Here is a 21851-nt window from a genome sequence, read left to right as displayed (position 1 = left end):
ACTGTGGCTCTTTGGTAATGTACATTGGTAAATTCTGGCTCTTTCTCAGGCTCAGGTTGGTCACCCCTGTTCGAGACCCTACTGTTCTCTATTGAGCGAAGTCCGTTGTAAAAGTGCTCATGAGCTCTTTTTTGCCTTTTTATCTGATTTGGCTACTTTCTTCATTTCTGGCCACTTTGGAGATAGAATCTTTTCCAAAGTTGGAACAGTAGTTCTGAGTTGTCTCCCCAATAGAAGTTATGCTGGACTATATCCAGTAGCTGCTATTGGTGTTGATCTGTAGCTCAGAAGAGCAAGGAATGGATCTTCCTGCTGTAAGATTTTGTTGGCTCTCTCAGACTTTCCATTGACTTGTGGGTAATGTGGACTGCTAGTAATATGATCAAAATCATCTTTCATTTGGAATGACCAGTAATTTGGAATGACCAGTAATATCAAATCCTCTTCTTTCTTCACAGAGGGCTGGTCACCTCCTCCCCATGCTGCGCTGCCCAGTGCAGTAGTCTGGGAGCTGACCTTGTTCGTGAAGACAGAGGCAAAAAAAAGCATTGAGTACATTAGCTTTTTCCACATCCTCTGTCACGAGGTTGCCTCCCTCATTCAGTAAGGGGCCCACACTTTCCTTGACTTTCTTCTTGTTGCTAACATACCTGAAGAAACCCTTCTTGTTACTCTTAACATCTCTTGCTAGCTGCAACTCCAGGTGTGATTTGGCCTTCCTGATTTCACTCCTGCATGCCCGAGCAGTATCTTTATACTCTTCCCTGGTGATTTGTCCATTCTTCCACTTCTTGTAAGCTTTTTTGTGTTTAAGATCAGCGAGGATTTCACTGTGAAGCCAAGCTGGTCGCCTGCCATATTTACTATTCTTTCTACACATCGGGATGGTTTGTCCCTGTAACCTCAATAAGGATTCTTTAAAATACAGCCAGCTCTCCTGGACTCCTTTCCCCCTCATGTTATTCTCCCAGGGGATCCTGCCCATCAATTCCCTGAGGTTGTCAAAGTCTGCTTTTCTGAAGTCCAGGGTCCATATTCTGCTGCTCTCCTTTCTTCCCTGTGTCAGGATCCTGAACTCGACCATCTCATGGTCACTGCCTCCCAGGTTCCCATCCACTTTTGCTTCCCCTACTAATTCTTCCCGGTTTGTGAGCAGCAGGTCAAGAAGAGCTCTGCCCCTAGTTGGTTCCTCCAGCACTTGCACTAGGAAATTGGCCCCTACACTTTCCAAAACTTGCTGGATTGTCTGTGGATTGTAAGTACCTTCTGAGATGGTTGTGATGTCAGCTCCTCAGTCAATTTTAAAGACAATTGTCTTGCCATGAATGTTCAGTTTCACTTTCCAGGCAGGGTCTGTGTGGTCACAAGTGATCAATCCCAGAAACAATGGCTCTTGATTGTCTGTAATATGAGTCAACTCCCTGACTGCTTTGATGCTGCTTTCAGACAGCTGCAAAATTCCCATAGTTTGTGCATGTATTACACCTTGCACCTCTGGCTGGCTCTTTTGGTTTATGTCTTTTTCCACACCTTGTGCATGTATGCTGGAATTTGTTCCTGTTAGCCTGGGAATTCTCTCTCCTTGCCTCAGGGGTTTTAGCAGAGAATTATAGGGTTAGAAGGAACCGCAAGGGTCATCTAGTTTAACCCCCTGCCAAGATGCAGGATTTATTGTTTCTAAACCATCAAATACTCCAGGGTCTGTTTACAGCTTCTAAGCTAGTTTCAGGTTTTTCAAATTGCTCCTGCCTTTTGTTCTGTTGTTTGATTAGTTCAGACTGCTTTGCTATTTGGATAGCTATGACTAGGGCTAAATCCCTCTTCACTTGTAGCTCCTGTGAAAGGTTTTTATCTATGAACCCAATAATCAGCCGGTCTCTGATATTTTCATGTTTTGTTTTCCCAAAATCACAGTTTTCAGCCAATGCATGCAGAGCTCTTATAAAACATTCAACATTTTCCCCTGATCCTTGAATTCTTGGTCAGAACATGCTCTTTCATAAACCACATTTCTCGCAGGTATAAAATATGCATCAAACATAGCCAGAACAATTTCATAGTCAGCTTTGTGACTGTCTTCAATAAAATCAAAGGATTTCAAGTTATGCTGTGGCCTGCTTCCCCATAGCATAAATTAAAGATACCTGAATATCTCCAGTGTCTTTATGCAGCTTTGTAGCAATTTGAAATCTTGCAAAATGCTGCCTCCAATCTGTTCATTGTGAAAGTTTGTCAAAGTTGAAGATCTCTGGGGCACTGAAGAGTGGTGTGTTGATGAGATCCTCCAACCTCTGTTGCTTTGTTCCTTCTGTTTGTTCTCCTCTGGCACTAGTTTACTTCTGACTTCGTGGCACGTGCTTCTTCTGTGTGGAATATTGCAGGGCTGCAGCTAGCAGGTCAAGCTTCTGTGTCAGATACAGACTGACTACTAAGCTTCCTTCTCAGAGAGATAGACACCAGATTTGTTCATTGTAAGATCCTTTAATGCTCTCCCAGGTATGGCTGAGGTTAGCTTAGCCTGTTCATTTTACACACAGCTCCATCTAGTGGCTGAACAGTGTAATACAGTTTAGCATCCCATTACATAGATGTTGCCGCAAGGGTGGTGGCTTGGGCTAGCCTCCTGAGGTCGGAGCTGGAGGGTCAGGCCAGGTGGGCTTGGACTCAGGCAGCTAGCTCAAGCTGCCTCCCACCCCGCAACATCCATGCTGTTATTTTTAGCGCACTACTCGGTCTGAGCTTGCATCGATCTGTCTACTCGCACTGGAAATCCCACCTCCCAACTGCAGTGTGAACATACCCAAAGAGGAACTTCCATGCAGGTGGGCTCAGGGAGATGACACCAGGCCGAGGGCTCCCAGAAGCAGACATGGAGGGGCTGGGGATTCCAGGCTAGAGTGGACAAAGCACTAGATATGTCCTGCAGGGAACATTCCTGGCCTAGCTCTCCAGAAGGTCTGCCCTTGACGTGACTCTGTGATGCTAGGCTGGCCTATCTGACACCAACTCTGCCCGCCAGCATCCCACAAGCTGCAGAGCAGACCTGTATATAACCCTGGGGATGGTCACACCCCATCCGCAGCCAGTTATGGTCCCTGAATACAGACGTGCCCAGCAGCACTTCTACCTGCTGCAAACCCAGGTGTCCTCTCCCACCACCGTCTCCAGCTCCCTTGTCGCAGCTGGCGCTGTCCCCGTCACTGCACTCCTCTCTTTCTTTGCCCAGACACCCGCCAGGGATTCTGCTTCACTGAAGTGCTGCAGACCATGTGCCAGATGTCGTCCACCAACCGCAATCCGGTCACCAAGTCTGAGTGCTGCTGCAATGGTGCCCGTGGCTGGGGGACCCAGTGTGAGCTCTGCCCGCTCCCAGGAACCACCCAGCACAAAAAGATGTGTCCGCATGGGCCTGGGTACACCACCGATGGGCGAGGTATGTGCCAGGCTGCCCAGTGCCAACAGGATGGGGACAGGCGGGTGTAACACACGTGCACTGGGTAATGGGCTGGGCATGGCCATACAGGTGGTGCTGTGCCCCACACGGAGTCTGCTAGCCCTTGGTGTCCATATTCGCGTGGGCAGTCCCTGGAATGGGTGCGCAGCAGCACCTCTCCCTTATACATGCTCTGCCAGTACAGTGGCTGGTCCCCCAGGGCCCCCTGGGTCCCCTGCGGGGGATGGGTGCAGGCTGGGTGCACCAGCTGGAGCAGGCTGCACCCTCAAAGGGTAGACACTGTGTTTGTACTCCTCTGGGAAGGGCAGGATTGATTCCCCCATGGCACAGCCCTCAGAGCTCCCCCTGGGGTGGAGCAACTGCAGAAGGCCCTTGCCCAGTGCAGAGGCTGAACCCCTCCACCATGACAGGCAGAGGCTGGGTGCCTGGCGCATTGCATTGACAAGTCCCTCCTTCCTCCAGACATCGATGAGTGCAAGGTGCTGCCCAACCTCTGCAGAAACGGACAGTGCATCAATAGCATCGGCTCCTTCCGCTGCCACTGCAAGCTGGGCTACACCACCGACATCACGGGCACAGCCTGTGTAGGTGAGTCAGACACGGGTGCCATGAGCCCGGCACTGGGGCAGCAGGGCACCTCCCAGCCTTCACAGTGCCTGCCCGGCTGCTCTCCTGTCCGCCTTCCATGCGGCTGCAGAGGGCCATCCCCGACCCTCTGCAGCGTGGGGCACTGCCCCACACTCCCCAGCACAAAGAACCTGCCCGCCTTAGTCTCCGGGCCACGTTCCGATCTCGGTCACGCGCTGGTTAACCCCGTAGTCTCCGGGCCACGTTCCGATCTCGGTCACGCGCTGGTTAACCCCGTAGTCTCCGGGCCACGTTCCGATCTCGGTCACGTGCTGGTTAACCCCGTAGTCTCCGGGCCACGTTCCGATCTCGGTCACGCGCTGGTTAACCCCGGAGTCTCCGGCCAACGTTCCGATCTCGGTCACGCGCTGGTTAACCCCGGAGTCTCCGGGCCACGTTCCGATCTCGGTCACGCGCTGGTTAACCCCGGAGTCTCCGGGCCACGTTCCGATCTCGGTCACGCGCTGGTTAACCCCGTAGTCTCCGGCCAACGTTCCGATCTCGGTCACGCGCTGGTTAACCCCGTAGTCTCCGGGCCACGTTCCGATCTCGGTCACGCGCTGGTTAACCCCGTAGTCTCCGGGCCACGTTCCGATCTCGGTCACGGGCTGGTTAACCCCGTAGTCTCCGGGCCACGTTCCGATCTCGGTCACGGGCTGGTTAACCCCGTAGTCTCCGGCCCACGTTCCGATCTCGGTCACGCGCTGGTTAACCCCGTAGTCTCCGGGCCACGTTCCGATCTCGGTCACGCGCTGGTTAACCCCGTAGTCTCCGGGCCACGTTCCGATCTCGGTCACGCGCTGGTTAACCCCGTAGTCTCCGGGCCACGTTCCGATCTCGGTCACGCGCTGGTTAACCCCGTAGTCTCCGGGCCACGTTCCGATCTCGGTCACGCGCTGGTTAACCCCGGAGTCTCCGGGCCACGTTCCGATCTCGGTCACGCGCTGGTTAACCTCGTAGTCTCCGGTCCATGTTCCTATCTTGGTCACGCGCTGGTTAACGCTGTCATTTCCAGGCCAGGCACACATACATACGGTGTTTTTGCCTCTTTTATCACAAGCACAGAGCGTTGCCCAAATGCGAACCTCTGTGCTTCCCTGACCCAGCCCTGTTCTTTGCCCTGAAGTCTCAAGCATGCAGCTGGGAATAAACTCAAGAGCCTGAGGCTCAGATCTCAGATCTAGGGGCTACTATCCCATGTGCCCCTGACCAGCCCTGTCGATTGAGCTGACATCCTGGGAGGCCAGCACCCAAAGGCCTTCCTATATCCAAGCCAGCCCCAAGAATTGCAGCAAGAAGGAAATGGGACACTAATGCAGGTGCAGAGTTGGTGTGTAACGAATTCTCAGTCCCTACACCTGCCTGCCAGCAAGCAGCTGCTTTCTGCACCAGCTGCAGTGTCCAGATGGTGTCCAAAGGCAGCCACAAATGCAGTGAGTCACCAGGCCCACGGCTGGGATTAGAGACTCTCCGAGACACAGATGGGAAGGCACCCTTGAATTCCAGGCGCTGAGGTCTGTGATACTCTTCGGACAAGAGTGGGCAAACCCCTCAATCACCAGGAACAGGGACCAGCCACATCTGCCTCCCGATTGGCAGCCACCACCCCTGTCATGTCAGGAGCGAGCGTCCCCAGCCTGGCCTGGCCCAGCCAGCTTGGCCAGGCAGTGGGAGGGCACCTGGGGGACTAAATGAGGGTGCTGCATATCACCTGCATAGCCACGGCACCAATGCTCCCCTGCAGCACCAAGGAGACATGTAGAGCCCTGGGCACACAGGTGGCATGAATTACAGTGAGCACTCTGCTGCAGTTTTCCTTTCACTGATCCACCCCATGGGAGGTGCTCCCCATTCCCAGCCTGGGGTCCCTTCCCAGCATGCCCCAGCAAGGTGCCTAGGTGAGGAGTCTTTGTCACCTGCTCTCTATATGGAGCAGGAGATGGGCATGTGCCGAGCGTGGGCCCTGGTGCAATGAGCCCTCCGGTCACTCCCAACCCAGCCTCTGTCCATGTGTCAGTGGGCTGCGCCTGTCCAAGTCAGGCTCTTTGGTGTGAGGTTATCATGCCCCACTCATGCCAGGGCACTCGCTGCAAGCATGTCTCGCTCCCCTGGCACAGGGAAGGGAAGGCATCTCTAATTGTAGTTCAAAGGTGCCAGGCGCTAAGTGAGCTCCGCTGCCCATTATTGTGCAGGAGCTGGGGGGAGGGGGCTGTTCGTCTGGGCTGAGTCACCAGGCCCCGGGTAGGACGCAGCCAGTTAAGCAGGAAGTTCCACTTGATGAGAGTCCTCGTGTTTCCATCGGGCCATCACCTAGCTCAGCCCACAGCCACGCTCCTGCTGACTTGCCCTGTTTCTCTTGAGTCTAGATCTGGATGAGTGTAACCAGTCTCCTAAGCCATGTAACTTCATCTGCAAGAACACGGAGGGCAGCCACCAGTGCTCCTGCCCCAGGGGGTACATCCTCCAGGAGGACGGAAAGACCTGCAAAGGTACTGGCCCAAGGACAGGAGGCGGCAGAGGGCTGCCTCCTGGGCTGTGCAGCCATCGCTTGGGCTGGTGGGAGCCATGTCCCTGGGATCGTGCTCTCTGCTGTCATTCAGCGGCCGGGCAGTGGAGTGTGTGTGGCTGAACTCCCAGCCCCAGTGAGGTCAATGGGACCAGGATTTCACCCTCTCTCCTGGCTCCTCAGCAATATTCTGCTGAATAAACAAACACCTGGAGCTGCCAGGGCCACTGCCCAGGCTGCCTCCCCCACAGCGGGCGAGCTCCTGAGCCAACTACTACAGCTGTGCAGCATCTGTGTTGCTCTCAGCCCTGGGGCTGACAGCTAGACCTCACCCTTCACTGTCTGCTCTCCTGGGCCCGTGCCTTACACGAAGGTGCACTTGCCTGCATCCCTGGGGCACCAGGCCACACTCAGCCAACCAAGCAGCTGGGCAGAGCTAGTGGCTGTGGCCAGCTCTCGGATCCTAGAGCCTCTTGCTGGGGGCGTGCATGCCCTGCAGGAACTCTGGGAAGTAAGACCAGGGTCATGCAGCTAGTGGGAAAGATTTGCACCAGGTAGTGAACAATTTCACTGTCTTCTACATGCCTTGACATGTGCTTCTGCAAGCGGGGCCAGGGCACAAGTACCAGGGCAGGGTCGAGCGTGAGACACAGATTGCCACAGGTGTGTTCCCTGCACAAGGGCCAGTGGTAGTCCAGTTCCTGCCTCTCTTGCCTGCCCTGGGGCAGTGTGGCTCTGCACGGTCCTGGCTGCCTGGCACAGAGCGGCTCAGAGGACCCCTCTACTGCATGTGGTTCAGTATAGTAACTGGGTTACCACACACGAGTGCGAGACAGTCACAGGGCTAACTATCGACACGTGGCCTTGTGCTTGTTGCCTTAGACTTGGATGAATGTTCCACCAAGCAGCACAACTGCCAGTTCCTGTGTGTGAATGTCATCGGCGGGTTCAACTGTAAATGCCCCCCTGGATTCACTCAGCACCACTCCTCTTGCATTGGTGAGTAACGCCCGCTCTAGCACCCTGGAGTAACAGAAATGGGATGAAATCGAATAGTGCAAAATGCAAGGTGATGCACATAGGAACAAAGGCTGAGGGGAGATATGATCACTCTCTATAACTACGTTTGAGGGATGCATGATCAGGAAGGGAGAGGAGTTATTTAAGTTAAGCGCCAATGTGGACACAAAAACAAATGGATATAAACTGGCCATCAACAAGTTTAGACTTGAAATTAGACAAAAGTTTCTAAGCATCAGAGGACCGAAGTTCTGGAAAAGCCTTCCAAGCGGAGCAGTGGGGGGCAAAAAACCTAACTGGCTTCAAGACTGAGCTTGATATGTTTATGGAGGGGATGGTATGATATGAGTGCCTACAATGGCATGTAGCCAATCTGTGACTCTTAGCAGCAAATATCTCCAATGGCCAGTGATGGGACACTAAGGGAGGGCTCTGAAAGGAAGGGAGGGCTCTGAGTTACTACAGAGAATTCTTTCCCAGCTGTCTGACTGCTGGGTCTTGCGAAAATCCTCAGGGTTGAACTGGTCGCCATATATGGGGTCAGGAAGGAATTTCCCCAGGGGTCAGATTGGCAGAGACCCTGGGGGCGTTTTGCCTTCCTCTGCAGCCAGGGGCTCAGGTCACTTGCAGATTTAAACTAGTGTAAATGGTGGATTCTCTTTAACTGGAAGTCTTTAAATCAAGATTTGAGGATGTCAGTGACTCAGCCAGAGGTTAGGGGTCTATTGCAGGAGTGGGTGGGTGAGGTTCTGTGGCCTCTGATGTGCTGGAAGTTGGACTAGATGATCATAAGGTCCCTTCTGACCTTGAAGTCTATGAGTCTATGGGTATCTCTGCCACTGTTTAGAGATTTGCTGCAAACTGTGCCCCTTTCCTGCCACTCTTTTCCTCAAGCCTGTTGTCTCTGTTCCTTGCCATGGTATTGCAGCACGTAACATGTGCTGAGACCAGCCTTGGAAAGGGTCTTCAGCTGGCAAGCTCCGGGCCAGTCTGCCATGCAAAGCAATTGGTGTTTTACAGACAATAACGAGTGTACAGCCCAGCCTACGCTGTGTGGAGCCAAAGGACAGTGTCAGAACACGCCAGGCAGCTATAACTGTGAGTGCCAGAAAGGATTCTCCCTGGACAGTTCTGGTATCAACTGTGAAGGTAGGTGTTTGTCTCCTCCGCTTTGAAACATGCATGCCCTGTATGGAAGTGTCCCGAGTCCACTTACCATTCCTGGAGCAGGTCTAAGAACAGCCACTGGTGGCTGACCTGGTTTTTCAGATACTCATCAGTGCATACAGTGTGGCACCCCCCGATCTCTGGCCTGTGACGAGAGGGTAGCAGAAAGCACTCTGCAGCCAGGAGAAAAGCTGGCTCTGGGCCTGTCATTAGCATGCAGGTGCAGGGAGTTACTGCCAGCAGCCTGTACAGCCCAGGACTCAGATGATGAAAGCTGAGGGTCAAGCCATTCCTTTCTGGCCATGAGTTCAATGAAGCATAAGAATGGCCATACAGGGTCAGACCCAGTATCCTGTCTTTCGGCAGTGGCCAATGCCAGATGCTTCAAAGGGAATGAACAGAACAGGGCAATTATCGAGTGATCCATCCCTTGTCATCCAGTCCCACCTTCTGGCAATCAGAGGCTAGGGAAAGCCAGAGCATAGGCTTGCATCGCTGACCATCTTGGCTAATAGCCTCCATGAACTTGTCTAGTTCTTTTTTGAACCCTGTTATAGTCTTGGCCTTCACAACATCCCCTGGCAACGAGTTTCACAGGTTGACTTTGTGTTGTGTGAAGTAGTATTTCTTTTTGTTTGTTTTAAACCTGCAGGCTATTAATTTCCTTGGCTGACCCCTGGTTTTTGTGTTATGTGAAGGGGTAAATAACACTTTCTTATTTACTTTCTCCACACCAATCATGATTTTATAGCTCTCTATCATATCCCCCCTTAGTCGTCTCTTTTCCAAGTCTTTTTAATCTCACCTCATACAGAAGCTGATCCATAAGCCTAATCATTTTTGTTGCCCTTCTCTGAACCTTTTCCAATTCCAGTATATCTTTTTCGAGATGGGACCATCACATCTGCACCACATTTCGAGATGTGGGCGTACCATGGAATTATATAGAGGCAATATGATATTTTCTCTCTTATTATCTATCCCTTTCTTAATGATTCCCAACGTTCTGTTAGATTTTTTGATTGTTGCTGCACATTGAGTGGATGTTTTCAGAGAACTATCCAAGATGACTTCAAGATCTTTCTTGAATGGTAACAGCTAATTTAGACCCCATCATTTTGTATGTCTAGTTGGGATGGTGTTTTCCAATATGCATTACTTTGCATTTTTGACTCTGAATTTCATCTGCCATTTTGTTGCCCAGTCCCCCAATTTTGTGAGATACCTTTATAGCTGTTCGCAGTCTGCCTGGGTCTTAACTATCTTGAGTAATTTGTACCATCTGTAAATTTTGCCCCTTCACTGTTTACACCTTTTTCCAGATCATTTATGAATATGTTGAACACCACTGGTCCCAGTACAAACCCCTGGGGGACACCACTATTTATCTCTCTCCATTCTGAAAACTGACCATTTATTTCTATCCTTTGTTTCCTATCTTTTAACCAGTTACCAATCCATAAGGGGACCTTCCCTCTTACTCCATGACAGCTTACTTTGCTTAAGAGCCTTTGATGAGGGACTTTGTCAAAAGCTTTCTGAAAGTCTAAGTGCACTATATTCACTGGATCCCCCTTGTACACATGCTTGTTGACCCCCTCAGAGAATTCTAACAGATTGGTGAGGCATGATTTCCCTTTATAAAAGCTGTGTTGATTCTTCCCCAACATATCATGCTCATCTATGTGTCTGATAATTCTGTTCTTGACTACAGTTTCAACCAGTTTGCCTAGTACTGAAGTCAGACTTACCAGTCTGTAATTGCCAGGATTGCCTCTGGAATCTGGTTTAAAAATTGGCATCACATCAGCTATCCGCCAGTCATCTGGTATAGAGGCTGATTTAACCTTACTAATTGTGCAATTTTATATTTGAATTCATTTGGAACCCTTGGGTGAACACTGTCTGGTCCCGGTGACTTATTACTGTTGAATTTATCAATTTGTTCCAAACCTTCTTCTGTTGACACCTCTGTCTGGGACAGTTCCTCAGATTTATTACCTAAAAAGAATGACTCAGGTGTGAGACTCTCCCTCACATCCTGTGCAGTGAAGACCAATGCAAAGAATTCATTTAGCTTCTCTTGAATGGCCTTGTCTTCCTTGAGTGCTCCTTTAGACCTTGATTGACAGGTTTTTGCCTCTAACTGCTTCTTTTGCTCTGTTGTTTAGCCCTGTGGCACTTCTTTGGTCCTCTTACTATGTATTTTTAATTTAGAGTGTACATTTAATTTGTGGCTCTATTATGGTACTTTTGAATAGTTTCCATGCAGCTTGCAGGTATTTCACTCTTGTGACTGTACCTTTTAATTTCTGTTTAACTAACTTCCTCTTTTTTCTGTCTCTGTACTTTCTGAAGTTAAATACTACTGTGATAGATTTCTTTGGTTTTTTGTCCCCAACAGGGATGTTAAATTTAATTACATTGTGGCTGCTAAATGGTTCAGCTATAGTCACCGCTTGGGCCAGGTCCTGTGCGTCACTTGGGCTAAATCAAGAACTGCCTCTCCCCTTGTGGGTTCCAGGACTAGCTGCTCCAAGAAGCCGTCATTTAAGGTGTCAAGAAACTTTATCGCTGCATCCCGTCCTGCGGTGACATGTGTCCAGTGTGACATGTATCCAAAGCCCCCACTATTACTGAGATTTCTGTTTTTATAGCCTCTGTCATCTCCCAGAGCATTTCACAATCACCATCACCAACCTGGTCAGGTGGCGGCAGTATATTCCTACTGTGGTACTTTTATTATTCAAGCATGGAATGTCTATCCAGGGAGATTCTGGATACAGTTTGATTCATATTAGATTTTTACTATATTTGAATCGATGCTTTCTTTCACATTGTGACCAAGGTGCCAGGGGGGCCACTTTGAGGTTACTCAATTAGGGCAAACTACAAAGAATGGGGCAGAGAATCCCCAAAGTTGGTGGATATTCCAATACTTAGATTTACCAAGACAGCGCAAAACAGCTCCTACAATACCTTACTGCTTGCACAGAAAGCAAAAACACAGTTCCCTTAAAGCAACCTAGCCTTGGGCTTCCACCCAGACACTCAAGTTTAATATGATGAGGATTACTGAAAATCTTATTCATCATCCCAAAGGAGTGGGCATTTACCTCCCAGGCTAATGAATATTCCAGATCTTACCCAAATACACAGTCAATTCTTACTAACTAAAATTTATTTTAAAATAAAAGAGAAAGAGTATTGGTTAAAAGATCAGTATACATACAGACATGAGTACAGTTCTGAGATCAGATTCATAGTGGAGATGGTGAGCTTCATAGCTGCAAAGAGTTCTTTCAGAATTAGTCCATAGGTTATAGTCCAGTGTTCATATCCAGGGTGATCCAGGTGGGACTGGAGATCTCAGTCTTATGATTCAAGCTTCCACTGCGTAAAGCATCAAGCAGATCTGAGATCAAAAGGATCAAGACCCAAGAGGTTTTTATACAGTTCCAGGCCTTCTCTTGACAGCTTGGAGTTCTTAGCTGAACAAGAGGCAATCATCTGGACTCTGAAGTAGACCTATTTCCTAAGCATCGCCGGTAATTAGCTACACGGATTAACATAAGGCAGTTCCCTGCTTTGCTCCATTTGCGGGTGATCTGCTATATCCTTCAAAGACAGACCAATACAGTGTTGTCACTATATTTACAGTTCATTTAAATGTTAAGATCTCATTTTGATCTCTGAATTAACAGAACACAGCACAGACAGGAACTGTTCGATTACATTGTCAGCCTCTAACAATATATATGTAAACACCCAAAACCAAAACCATTATCTATTAATATGTCCCTAAAGGTTGATTTGGGTCATTCATCCAGCACCCTTTCTGGACATGTGTCACACACATGTAGTGCCACTCCCGCACCAGCGTGACCTACTCTGTCATTCATATATATTCTCTACCCTGGAATTACTGTGTCCCGTTGATTTTCCTTGTTCCACCTAGTTTCTGTAGTGCCTGTAATACCGATAGCCTCATTTAATACCAGGCGCTCATATTACTATTTAGACTTCGAGCATTTGTGTACAAGCACATGTATAATCTGTCACTTTTAGTTATCTGCCTTCATGTGATGCAATTGAATGGCACTCTTCATCACATGGCACTGGAAGAGTCTGTCATGTGATGGGCTGGCATCAGAATCCTGGCAGGGATTCAAGGTCAGATGAGGCAGGGGTTGGGCAGAGATCTCCCTGCCACAGTGCAAGGGAGGGGCTAGATGGCCCGAGCGGCCCTGTCCCATCCCAGAATCTCCTGGACACTCACAACACAAGGGGTGGACACAAGGGCAACAACACTGGGAAAGCAAAGCAGAGTGTGTGTCGGGGCACGGCAATATTAGCCCATTGCAGACGCTCAGCACAGAATGGGCTGCCCAGGCTGCTGCCCAGAGCACACCGCGTGGAGCATGAGCTGTGTATGTGTATAATCAGGATGCCTGACCTTGTACCAGGCAAAACCTGCCACACAGAGCACTTCTGAGAGTGGAGAAGAGAAGCCACTATTCAACCCAGGCAACAAGAAGCAGCAATAAAGCCACTAACCCCACGCCCACTAGAGAAGCAGTCACTTCTCACTGCCACAAGAATAGGGCAGATATGCATCAGAGCCACAAACCTCTCGAGAGTGAACTAAGGCAGACCAATGGGCCCTGGAGCATGGCCAAAGGCAGCCAGCGAGGGGATGCCAGGGGCTCAGGGTCCTCAACAGAGACAGTCCATTCCTGCCCCGGCTCACTCCTCACTAACCACTGGGACCAAGCATGGGATTAAAGTCAAATCCTCACTGCCCCACCGCCCCATCATGGTGCCGGCAGGGGCCGAGTCCTCTGCTGGGCTGGGGGGATGAGCCCTCCCTCCTCCAGGACATACCCAGGCTGCCTGCAGACAGGGAGCGAGTCAGAGGGAGCCCAGCCTGCCCAGAGAGGAGCAGTGGCAGGACTTCACCAGGCAGCTCTTGTGTGATGGTCCATGTCCCTGTCTCCCAAGGAGGACGGGCCCACAGCAGGGGGGCAGGGCAATAGGGCTGGGCCTTAGGCACAGACCTGCTGGCTGTCCCTGTTGAACAGGAAGGGGTGAGCGCCAGAACTCAGGCCCTAGATCACAAAGGCCGATCACAGCTTTGCCGCAATTGCTTTAACGTCAGAGTCATTAGTGACCAGCTGGCATGGATGCAGCCAGGGAAGCTGATCCCATTGTTTGAGCCCTCCTGAGAGCCCCTTCAGGCAGGAGCTCTGTGTCCGTGCATTACTGGTCTCCGGGCTCTGCTGCTGGGCTCTGCTGCCAGGCTGTGGGAGCTGCCGGGAGGTGTCTGACGGGTGCTCTGTGCTGTTGTGCCATCAGATGTGGATGAGTGCGACGGGAACCATCGCTGCCAGCATGGCTGTCAGAACGTCCTGGGAGGCTACCGCTGTGGCTGTCCTCAGGGCTATGTGCAGCATTACCAGTGGAACCAGTGTGTGGGTGAGTGGGGGACAGGGGTGCTGGAGGGGGGCTCCCATGCGGGGCAGCATACTAGCTAGGGGAGGGAGGCTGCTCCCAGCTGAGCTGCTGACTCCTTGCTCCACCTCTGGCAGGTCAGCGCTGGACTTCCCTGTGTTTGTCATTCACCAGAGGACCTTGGGTTTGCTGCAGACCCTGTGCTGGGCGTTGGGCTGCCCTCGGGGAGAGGAGAGATAAGTGCTCTGGGTTTGGTACACAGGCCCACAGTAGGCCAGAGTCTGCCAGCCCAGCCACCTAAAGCCAGGGGCTGAACTCCATCTCTGCAGCCGCCTAGCGGAGGGGCTGAGTTCCTGCCGCTCCCACCACAGATGCCAGCAGAGGGTCTGGCTGCTCCACATTCCTGACATCAGATCAGCTCTTAGGCATCTAAGGGAGGGGCTAGGCCCCCTGTAGGAAGATGTTGTCTTTCACTTCCTCCTTTTCCTGGTGACTGAAGAGCTGGTGCAGGGAGCCCAGCTGCTGGCGTTTAGCCAAGGGGCTCAGCTGGGGGCTCGTTAATCTCACCGGCATAGGCTGGAGGCAGCGGGGAGCTGGAGCAATGACCCATTAGCAGGGTCTCCCACCCACAGCCATCCCCGTCTGCTGGGCTCCAGGAGCCTGAGCACTGTGCTTTGTCCTGGTTCCAGATGAAAACGAGTGCTCCAGCCCCTCTGCCTGCGGCTCCGCTTCCTGCTACAACACTCTGGGCAGCTTCAAGTGCCTCTGTCCGTCCGGCTTCGACTTCGACCAGGCCTTCGGCGGGTGCCAGGATGTAGACGAGTGCTCGGCCAGCGGCAGCCCCTGCAGCTACGGCTGCTCCAACACTGAGGGGGGCTACCTGTGTGGCTGCCCTGGGGGATACTTCCGAGCTGGGCAAGGGTGAGCAGATGGGGCTGCTCCGTTACCTTGGCAGGCCCTGGGCCCCAGGCTCATGCTAGCTCTGGGCTGGGGCACTCTCCCCCGCGGCAGTCTGAGCTCAGACATACCCTGGGAGTGTCTGTACAGTCCACAGACACACCCGCCCGTGCGCTCACACTCCCAGGTGCAGGCTCATGCAGGGACACGCCCATGTCATGCTCAGTCATGCACAGTTGCACACACGTGTGCACACACACACCTACCTGGACGCTTGCCTGGGTCCTTCAAGCGCTGCCCAGGGTGGCATTCTGTGTCTGTACCCTGTCTGAGTGCCCCGGTAGAGGGGAGCTTATCCCGTTAACCCTCTCCTCACTGAAACCCAGACTGCTGGTTGCAGTGTATGAATGCACTGTGCTGGGCACCGCACGCCCCACCCAGCGCCTGGCAGACCCACATGGGCCTTGGCACCGGGGAGCACCGTGTGTTCTGGTGGTTCTGGCTGAATCCTGTCCCATTGTTTTCTCCTCTGGCCCCAGGCACTGTCTTTCTGGACTTGGTTTCGGCAAAGGCTCCTACCTGCCTGCCCCCCCGGAGGAGGATGAGGAGAACCTGCTCTCCCCTGAGACCTGCTATGAGTGCAAGATCAATGGCTACCCCAAGCGGGGCCGGCTGCGCCGCAGCATCAACGGGACTGAGGGGCACCAGGTAATGCACGGCCCACCGGACAGCTCGAGGAAGCTGCGAGCCAGGCCGACTCCCTGTCTGGGAGTGAGCTGTGTCGCATCCCCAGCCAAGCAGCACTGAGTCACAGGATGGACCTCTGCCCAGAGAGACCCACCCCCACATCAGCCTTCCCTGTGTCTGGTGCCTCAGTGAATTCAGAACCCCAGGAGAGCGGAAGGGCTGTCCCCACTGGCCAGGGGGTTGCTCAGTCCCCTCAGTGTGGGGTATTATCTGGGGCCACACCATGCACCCCCTTAACATATTCACAGGGGAGACAGGGACCCGGCCACTATCACAGACCCTGTGTCCTCAGTGCTGCACAAACACTTGTGCACCCCTTCTGCCCCAGAGCCCAGAGGACTGGCTCCTCACCCAGTCAGACCAGGGCTATTGGAGTCAAACCCTGAGTGCAGGCCTTGGTGACACTCCCAGTCACTGTCAGAGACAGCCCTGAACCAGTGCACGGGCACACATCCATACACTTAATTCAGATCAAGGAGCATTTGAATTTGTAACCCTCTTCAATAATAAACAACACTAGGGCAGCCTGCCAGAGTCCAAGTGGATTCTCCGTCCCCAGGCAAGCCGTCTCTCTGAAAGCGCTGGGGGGCTGGATGCAGCAATCCCAGGGCAGGGTCTTTGTCCTGTGCGATATGCAGGGGGTAAGAGGAGATGGTCTAACGGTTCCTTCTAGCCATGAACACCTGCCTTGCCGATTGGGGTTTCAGCATGACAAGGACATTTGTTCACTTTATCACGTGGGTTGCGTGAACCCCAAGCCACAGGACAGTGCCAAGCGGCCACAGTCAGAACCTTCACTGGCCAGCAGGGCAGAGCCAGGAGTTACTGGCCTGGGTCGGCCACCTAGGGGAGTCAGGCTAAGCAGGAAGAAAAACTAAGTCTGAGGAACGTTTTGGCAAGAGAAGCAGCTGCCCTGGGAGCACGTGGGATCCCCAGCACTGGAGTAGGGTTGCCAACTTTCTACTCACACAAAACCCAACACCCTTGCCCCGCCCCTCCTCCGAGGTCCCACCCCCACCCCGCCCCTTCTCCAAGGCCCCGCCCCCACTCCTCCATCCCGCCTTCCTCTGTCACTCACTCTCCCCACCCTCACTCACTCGCTCGTTTTCCCCGGGCTGGCTCAGTGAGTTGGGGTGCGGGAGAGGGTGAGGGCTCTGGCTGGGGGTGGGGCTCTGGGGTGGGGCCAAAAATGAGGAGCTTGCAGTATGGGAGGGGGCTCTGGGCTGAGGCAGGGGGTTAGGGTGTGGGAGGGGAAGAGGGCTCCAGCTGGGTGTGCAGGCTCTGGTGTGAGGCTTGGGATGAGGGGGTTGAGGTGCAGAGGGGGCTCTGGGCTGGGGCTGAGGAGTTCAGAGTATGGGAGGGGACTCTGGGCTGAGGCAGGGGGGTGAGGGTTTTGGCTGGGGGTGCAGAGTCTGGGGTGGGGCTGGGAATGAGGGGTTTGGGGTGCAGAAGGGTGCTCTGGGCTGGGACCAAGGAGTTCAGAGGGTGAGAGGGGGATCAGGGCTGGGGATTGGGGTGCGGGAGGAGGTCAGAGGTGCTGGCTCTGGGCAGCACTTACCTCAAGCAACTCTCGGAAGTAGCGGCATGTCCCCCCTCCAGCTCCACAGTTCCCGGCCAATGGGAGCTGCAGAGCTGGTACTTGGGACGGGGGAAGAGCGCAAATCCCCCTGGTGCTCCTACGCATAGAAGCCGGAGCGGGGACATGCCATTGCTTCCAGGAGCAGCTCAGAGCCAGGGCAGGCAGGGAGCCTGCCTTAGCCCCACTGCGCCACTGACGGGACTTTTAAAGGGCGAGGGTCCCTTTTCGACTGGGCGTTCTGGTCGAATACCGGACACCTGGCAACCCTACACTGGAGCCACTTCTCCGAGCTGCTTTGGGTGGGCTGGGCAGGCTCCCTTCTCAGACCCAGGCCTTTCTGGGCCTGGCCACAAACTATCCTTTCTGCCAGTTCACTAAGATCCCCTGCCTTCTTCTCCCTAGGAGCCTGAAGTGAGTCTGGCCAGCGTGGACATCGATGCTCCCCTGTCCATGCGCCTGAACCTCTCAGCCCTGGACCACAAGGAGCACATCCTGGAGCTGCTGCCGGCTGTAGAGCCCCTGGAGAACCACGTGCGCTACGTGGTCTCTCATGGGAACGAGGACGGCTACTTCCGCATCCACCAGAAAGAAGGACTCAGCTACCTGCATCTTGGCCGCAAGAAGATCATGCCTGGCACCTACCTGCTGGAGATCGTGAGCGTGCCCCTGTACCGCAAGAAGGAACTGCAGAAACTGGAGGCCAAGAACGACCTCAACTACTTGGCAGGGGAGCTTGGCCAAGCACTCAGGATGAGGCTTCAGCTCCAGCTTTACTAGCCACCATGAGAACCAACCAGCCACCCAGCCACAGCCACAGCACAGTTCTTAGCAGCGCCACCCGCACCTGGAAACAAACCCCTTTGCTCTCGCCGCACCCCTGTGCCAGCACCTCGCCAGCCGCATTGTCCGACTGCTGGGAAATGTGCCCCTGGACTCAGCACTGGGCCCTGGGCAGCTAAGGGCCTCTCTGCTACACAGAGCACCTGTGTTATGCACCAAGCAACCCCCGAAAAGAGCTTGTGAAATATTTGTCCATGGTTCAAAACCCTGTTGTCCGGGGCTGTGTCTCCCTCTGTGCTCTCATCCCCTGAGATGGGCGGCCCTGCCCTCTTCCCTTAAACATGACACTGTTAGTCTGAGCTGACAAGGGTTTTCCCACTGAAACCGCCCTGTCTTCCCTGGCCCAGGGCCGCTCACCATCCACAAGCTAGGAGGGGGCGATGGCTGAGGGCAGGGCTCAGACGTGACCTCTAGAGAAGCTGCTGTTTTGGTGCCATTTCCCAGTGTCTCTGGTTTTTCCCTTTGCTTCTGCATTGCCGCAGTGGTGCTCTGGAAAGGCCTCCTCAGCTGACGCTGTCTGCTCCGCTCTCTTTCTACACTGTGTTCCATCGGGTCCTTCGTTTGGTCCCTTTGCACGGCCAAAAAAAGGGTTAATTTGGCCCCACTTGGAGTGAAGGGCCAGTTTGGATTATGCCATGTAACCTCACATTGCAAGCTAGCCAGTCTGAAGGACTGCAGGCTTCTGGTCCAGTTTAGGGCTTCAATACTGCGGCGCTCTGAGGATGTGCAATACTAGCGGGTACCGCTGGCCCCGTCTCCACAGCGCGGCGTTTGGAAGGGTTGTTCCCGCAGCTCCAGCCGCTGCAGAGGTTAACGCGTGTCCTTATGTCACCAGCAGGTGGTGAGTGGCTTTGGGGGGGTGCACAGTTCTTTGCTCTGATTGTGGTTGAACAAACTGAATTGCCGCAAGAGACGTAGTGAGGCTTAGCACAGCACAGCACAGCTAGTAGGTAGGAATTGGGAGTTATTTGGCCCAGCGTGGGGATCCTGGACCCATTTCTGGGAGCATTTGCAAGGTCCCTCGGAGGTCCCCCCGAGCAGGAGAAGCGTGCTGAGAAGTCACACTGCAGGCACCACAGGGGAGAGGGACATGGCTCATGGGCATTTAGGCCCATATTTTCAACAGGGTCTCTGATTTTGGGTGCCAGTTTGGAGGTGTCTGGTTTGAGTCACCTCAGGGCCTTTGGCCTGACACCCACAGTCAGAGGGCACTTGCAAATATGGGATTCCACTCTGGTCACTCCAGTGTGATGTCAGAAATACTAATCCTCTGGTCAATGCAGACAAACTAAATGCACTAAAAACAATCTGCGAAATCGGATTGCAAAGAGTCTGTCTCCTTGCCGCCGCCAATGGCCTGAGCGGACAGGCTGGTACTGACAGCTCTTGCTTCCTGCCAAGAGGGTAATTTTTCATACAGCTGTTTTCTACAAGGCCATTTTCTAGTTTTGCATGAAACTCTTTTTTCCCTTCGTTTTTTGTGTGTGTCGGGTTTGGGTTGTTGTGTTTTTTTTTTTTTGGTTCTACATCAACACTGTGCATCAGCAAAAGGAAACAAAGGTGCTAATTCACTCATGGTAACACACAAGACTACCTGATAGATCCCCAGATCAATGGTGCTTTCAGCTCGCGGAAGCTGGTGCTGGTACTGAATCGTCAGGGTTACTGCACTGCATCCACCCTTTCATATTTATGTATAACCACCAATGTTACGACTGCTCCTGGTTGTGAGGAGTGCATAGTCCTGTAGCTTTTTTGGTACCTTGGGGTGGGGGGTTGTTTCATTTCTGGGACGCTGCCACCACATGGCATGGAGGGGAAGTGTGTGTATACTGGACTTTGGCTAATATCAAACTTGAAAACTCTTTTGCATAATGCAGCTGCAAACAACACAAGCTGGATTTTGCAAGAGTACCAGACCTCATGACATGACAGGTGGCCTGTTTTTGTTTTGTTTTGTTTTGTTTTTACCAAAGGGTGCTTTTAAAAAAAAATGAATAATAATTATAAATGAGCAGAGGTGGGGTTTTGTGTGTGTGTGTTGAGCCAAATGTGTCAAATGAGACAGCAAAAGGTTTTCATTCATTCCAGTCTAGTGTGGTGAGTTTGTGTTCATTGACATTTCTCGCGAGTTGGTTTTCGGATGCGCTGGGCACACCCAGTGCAGCAGCTGCCACCTCGCCCCGCAGAACGAGCCCCTCTTTGTGGAGCCCCTTTTGTATCAGGAGCAACAGCAACAATAAAATTATTTTGGGTTAAATGGCTCCGTCTCTCATCTGTGGCTGGAGACCGTGAGCCCCACGTCAGACGGGAAATGGGCCCTGCAGCAGCTGGAGGAGAATGCTCCACGGGTGGCACAGCTTGCTCCGAAAGGGCAGCTGCCAGGGGCTTGGAATCGGGCCCCTCGTGAGGGGCCGCAGGGGGTGACATGGGTAAAGGCAAACGGTGCTGTCTCCACTCATTGTGCAACTGGGGCCAGCACCCACCTCCTGCACAGAGAAACCCTACAGGCCATGAGAGCCTTAGACAGAGCGACCCCAGTCAAGGACAAATTGTTCCCTACGCTACACATTGCAGTGCGTCCTTCAGGCCAGTCTGATCTTCCCATGAGACAGAGGACGAATCTCCACCATTGACCCACCACGAGCTGCCCCCACCCCTTGATTCGCTCGCCACAGGAGTGGGGACAGGGTAATTCTAGGGGACTCCAGGCAGCAGAGGGAGGAGGCACAATGGGGCTGTTGCAGATCAGAGGCATCCTCATAGACTCATAGACATTAAGGTCAGAAGGGACCATTATGATCATCTAGTCTGACCTCCTGCACAACAGAGGCCACAGAATCTCACCCACCCACTCCGCGATAAACCTCTCACCTATGTCTGAGCTATTGAAGTCCTCAAATCATGGTTTAAAGACTTCAAGGTGCAGAGAATCCTCCAGCAAGTGACCTGCGCCCCACACTGCAGAGGAAGGCGAAAAACCCCCAGGGCCTCTTCCAATCTGCCCTGGAGGATAATTCCTTCCTGACTGTTAGGGGGTTTATTCCTTCACCCACTTACTTCCTTGGTCCTTTTCGCATGAACAGAGAGCAACAATACCCGAAGTCCAAAGGTGCAAACAATTCGATGTGTATTGGAGTGAACTTCCAGCAAGCATGATTCCAGTTTCCTTCCTTAGTGTCCCCCTTCCCAGCTCTGATACTACAGAGGCTTACCTGTGTCCCATTTCCCCCTTTAGCTAAACATGATTCAAATTCCCACCCCCATTCCCTGTTCCCATTCCCCCCCACACACACACACACACCACTTCCTGATTGACTGCGGACTATAAAGTAAAACTTGAGTTCTGCTTAGCTATACCACCATTATATATACCATATACCAAAACTTGAGTTCTGCTTAGATATACCTTAACCAATCATTTTCCTGAAATTTAACTAACCAATCCTAACATATTGTAACATGATTATGTAACCAATTATATCCCACCACCTTCATTAGTTTACACCCAGCAAAATTAATTATACAGCAGACAGGAACAATCACAGAACCAGACAGAGATT

General features: G+C 52.5%; 1 protein-coding gene across 11 annotated transcripts in view; it reads left to right on the top strand.

The window, feature by feature from the left end:
- Positions 1-20548, top strand: part of FBN3 (fibrillin 3) — a 312259-nt gene extending 291711 nt beyond the window's left edge. For 9 of the 11 annotated variants that reach the window (XM_073323920.1, XM_073323921.1, XM_073323916.1 and 6 more), the window contains 9 exons: positions 3227-3433; positions 3917-4042; positions 6448-6570; positions 7470-7586; positions 8628-8756; positions 14130-14249; positions 14915-15146; positions 15662-15830; positions 17851-20548. In XM_073323920.1, coding sequence (XP_073180021.1) covers positions 3227-3433; positions 3917-4042; positions 6448-6570; positions 7470-7586; positions 8628-8756; positions 14130-14249; positions 14915-15146; positions 15662-15830; positions 17851-18225 — 1598 coding nt within the window. In that variant the 3' untranslated portion in view covers positions 18226-20548. The other 2 variants (XM_073323924.1, XR_012156160.1) reach the window with 2 other exon arrangements.
- The last annotated feature ends 1303 nt before the right edge of the window (positions 20549-21851 follow it).

This window comes from Lepidochelys kempii, chromosome 25, assembly GCF_965140265.1.
Source record: "Lepidochelys kempii isolate rLepKem1 chromosome 25, rLepKem1.hap2, whole genome shotgun sequence".
NCBI classification, from domain to species: domain Eukaryota; kingdom Metazoa; phylum Chordata; order Testudines; family Cheloniidae; genus Lepidochelys; species Lepidochelys kempii.
The sequence above is the reverse complement of the archived record's forward strand: the minus strand, read 5'-3'. Positions and strand labels throughout refer to the sequence as shown.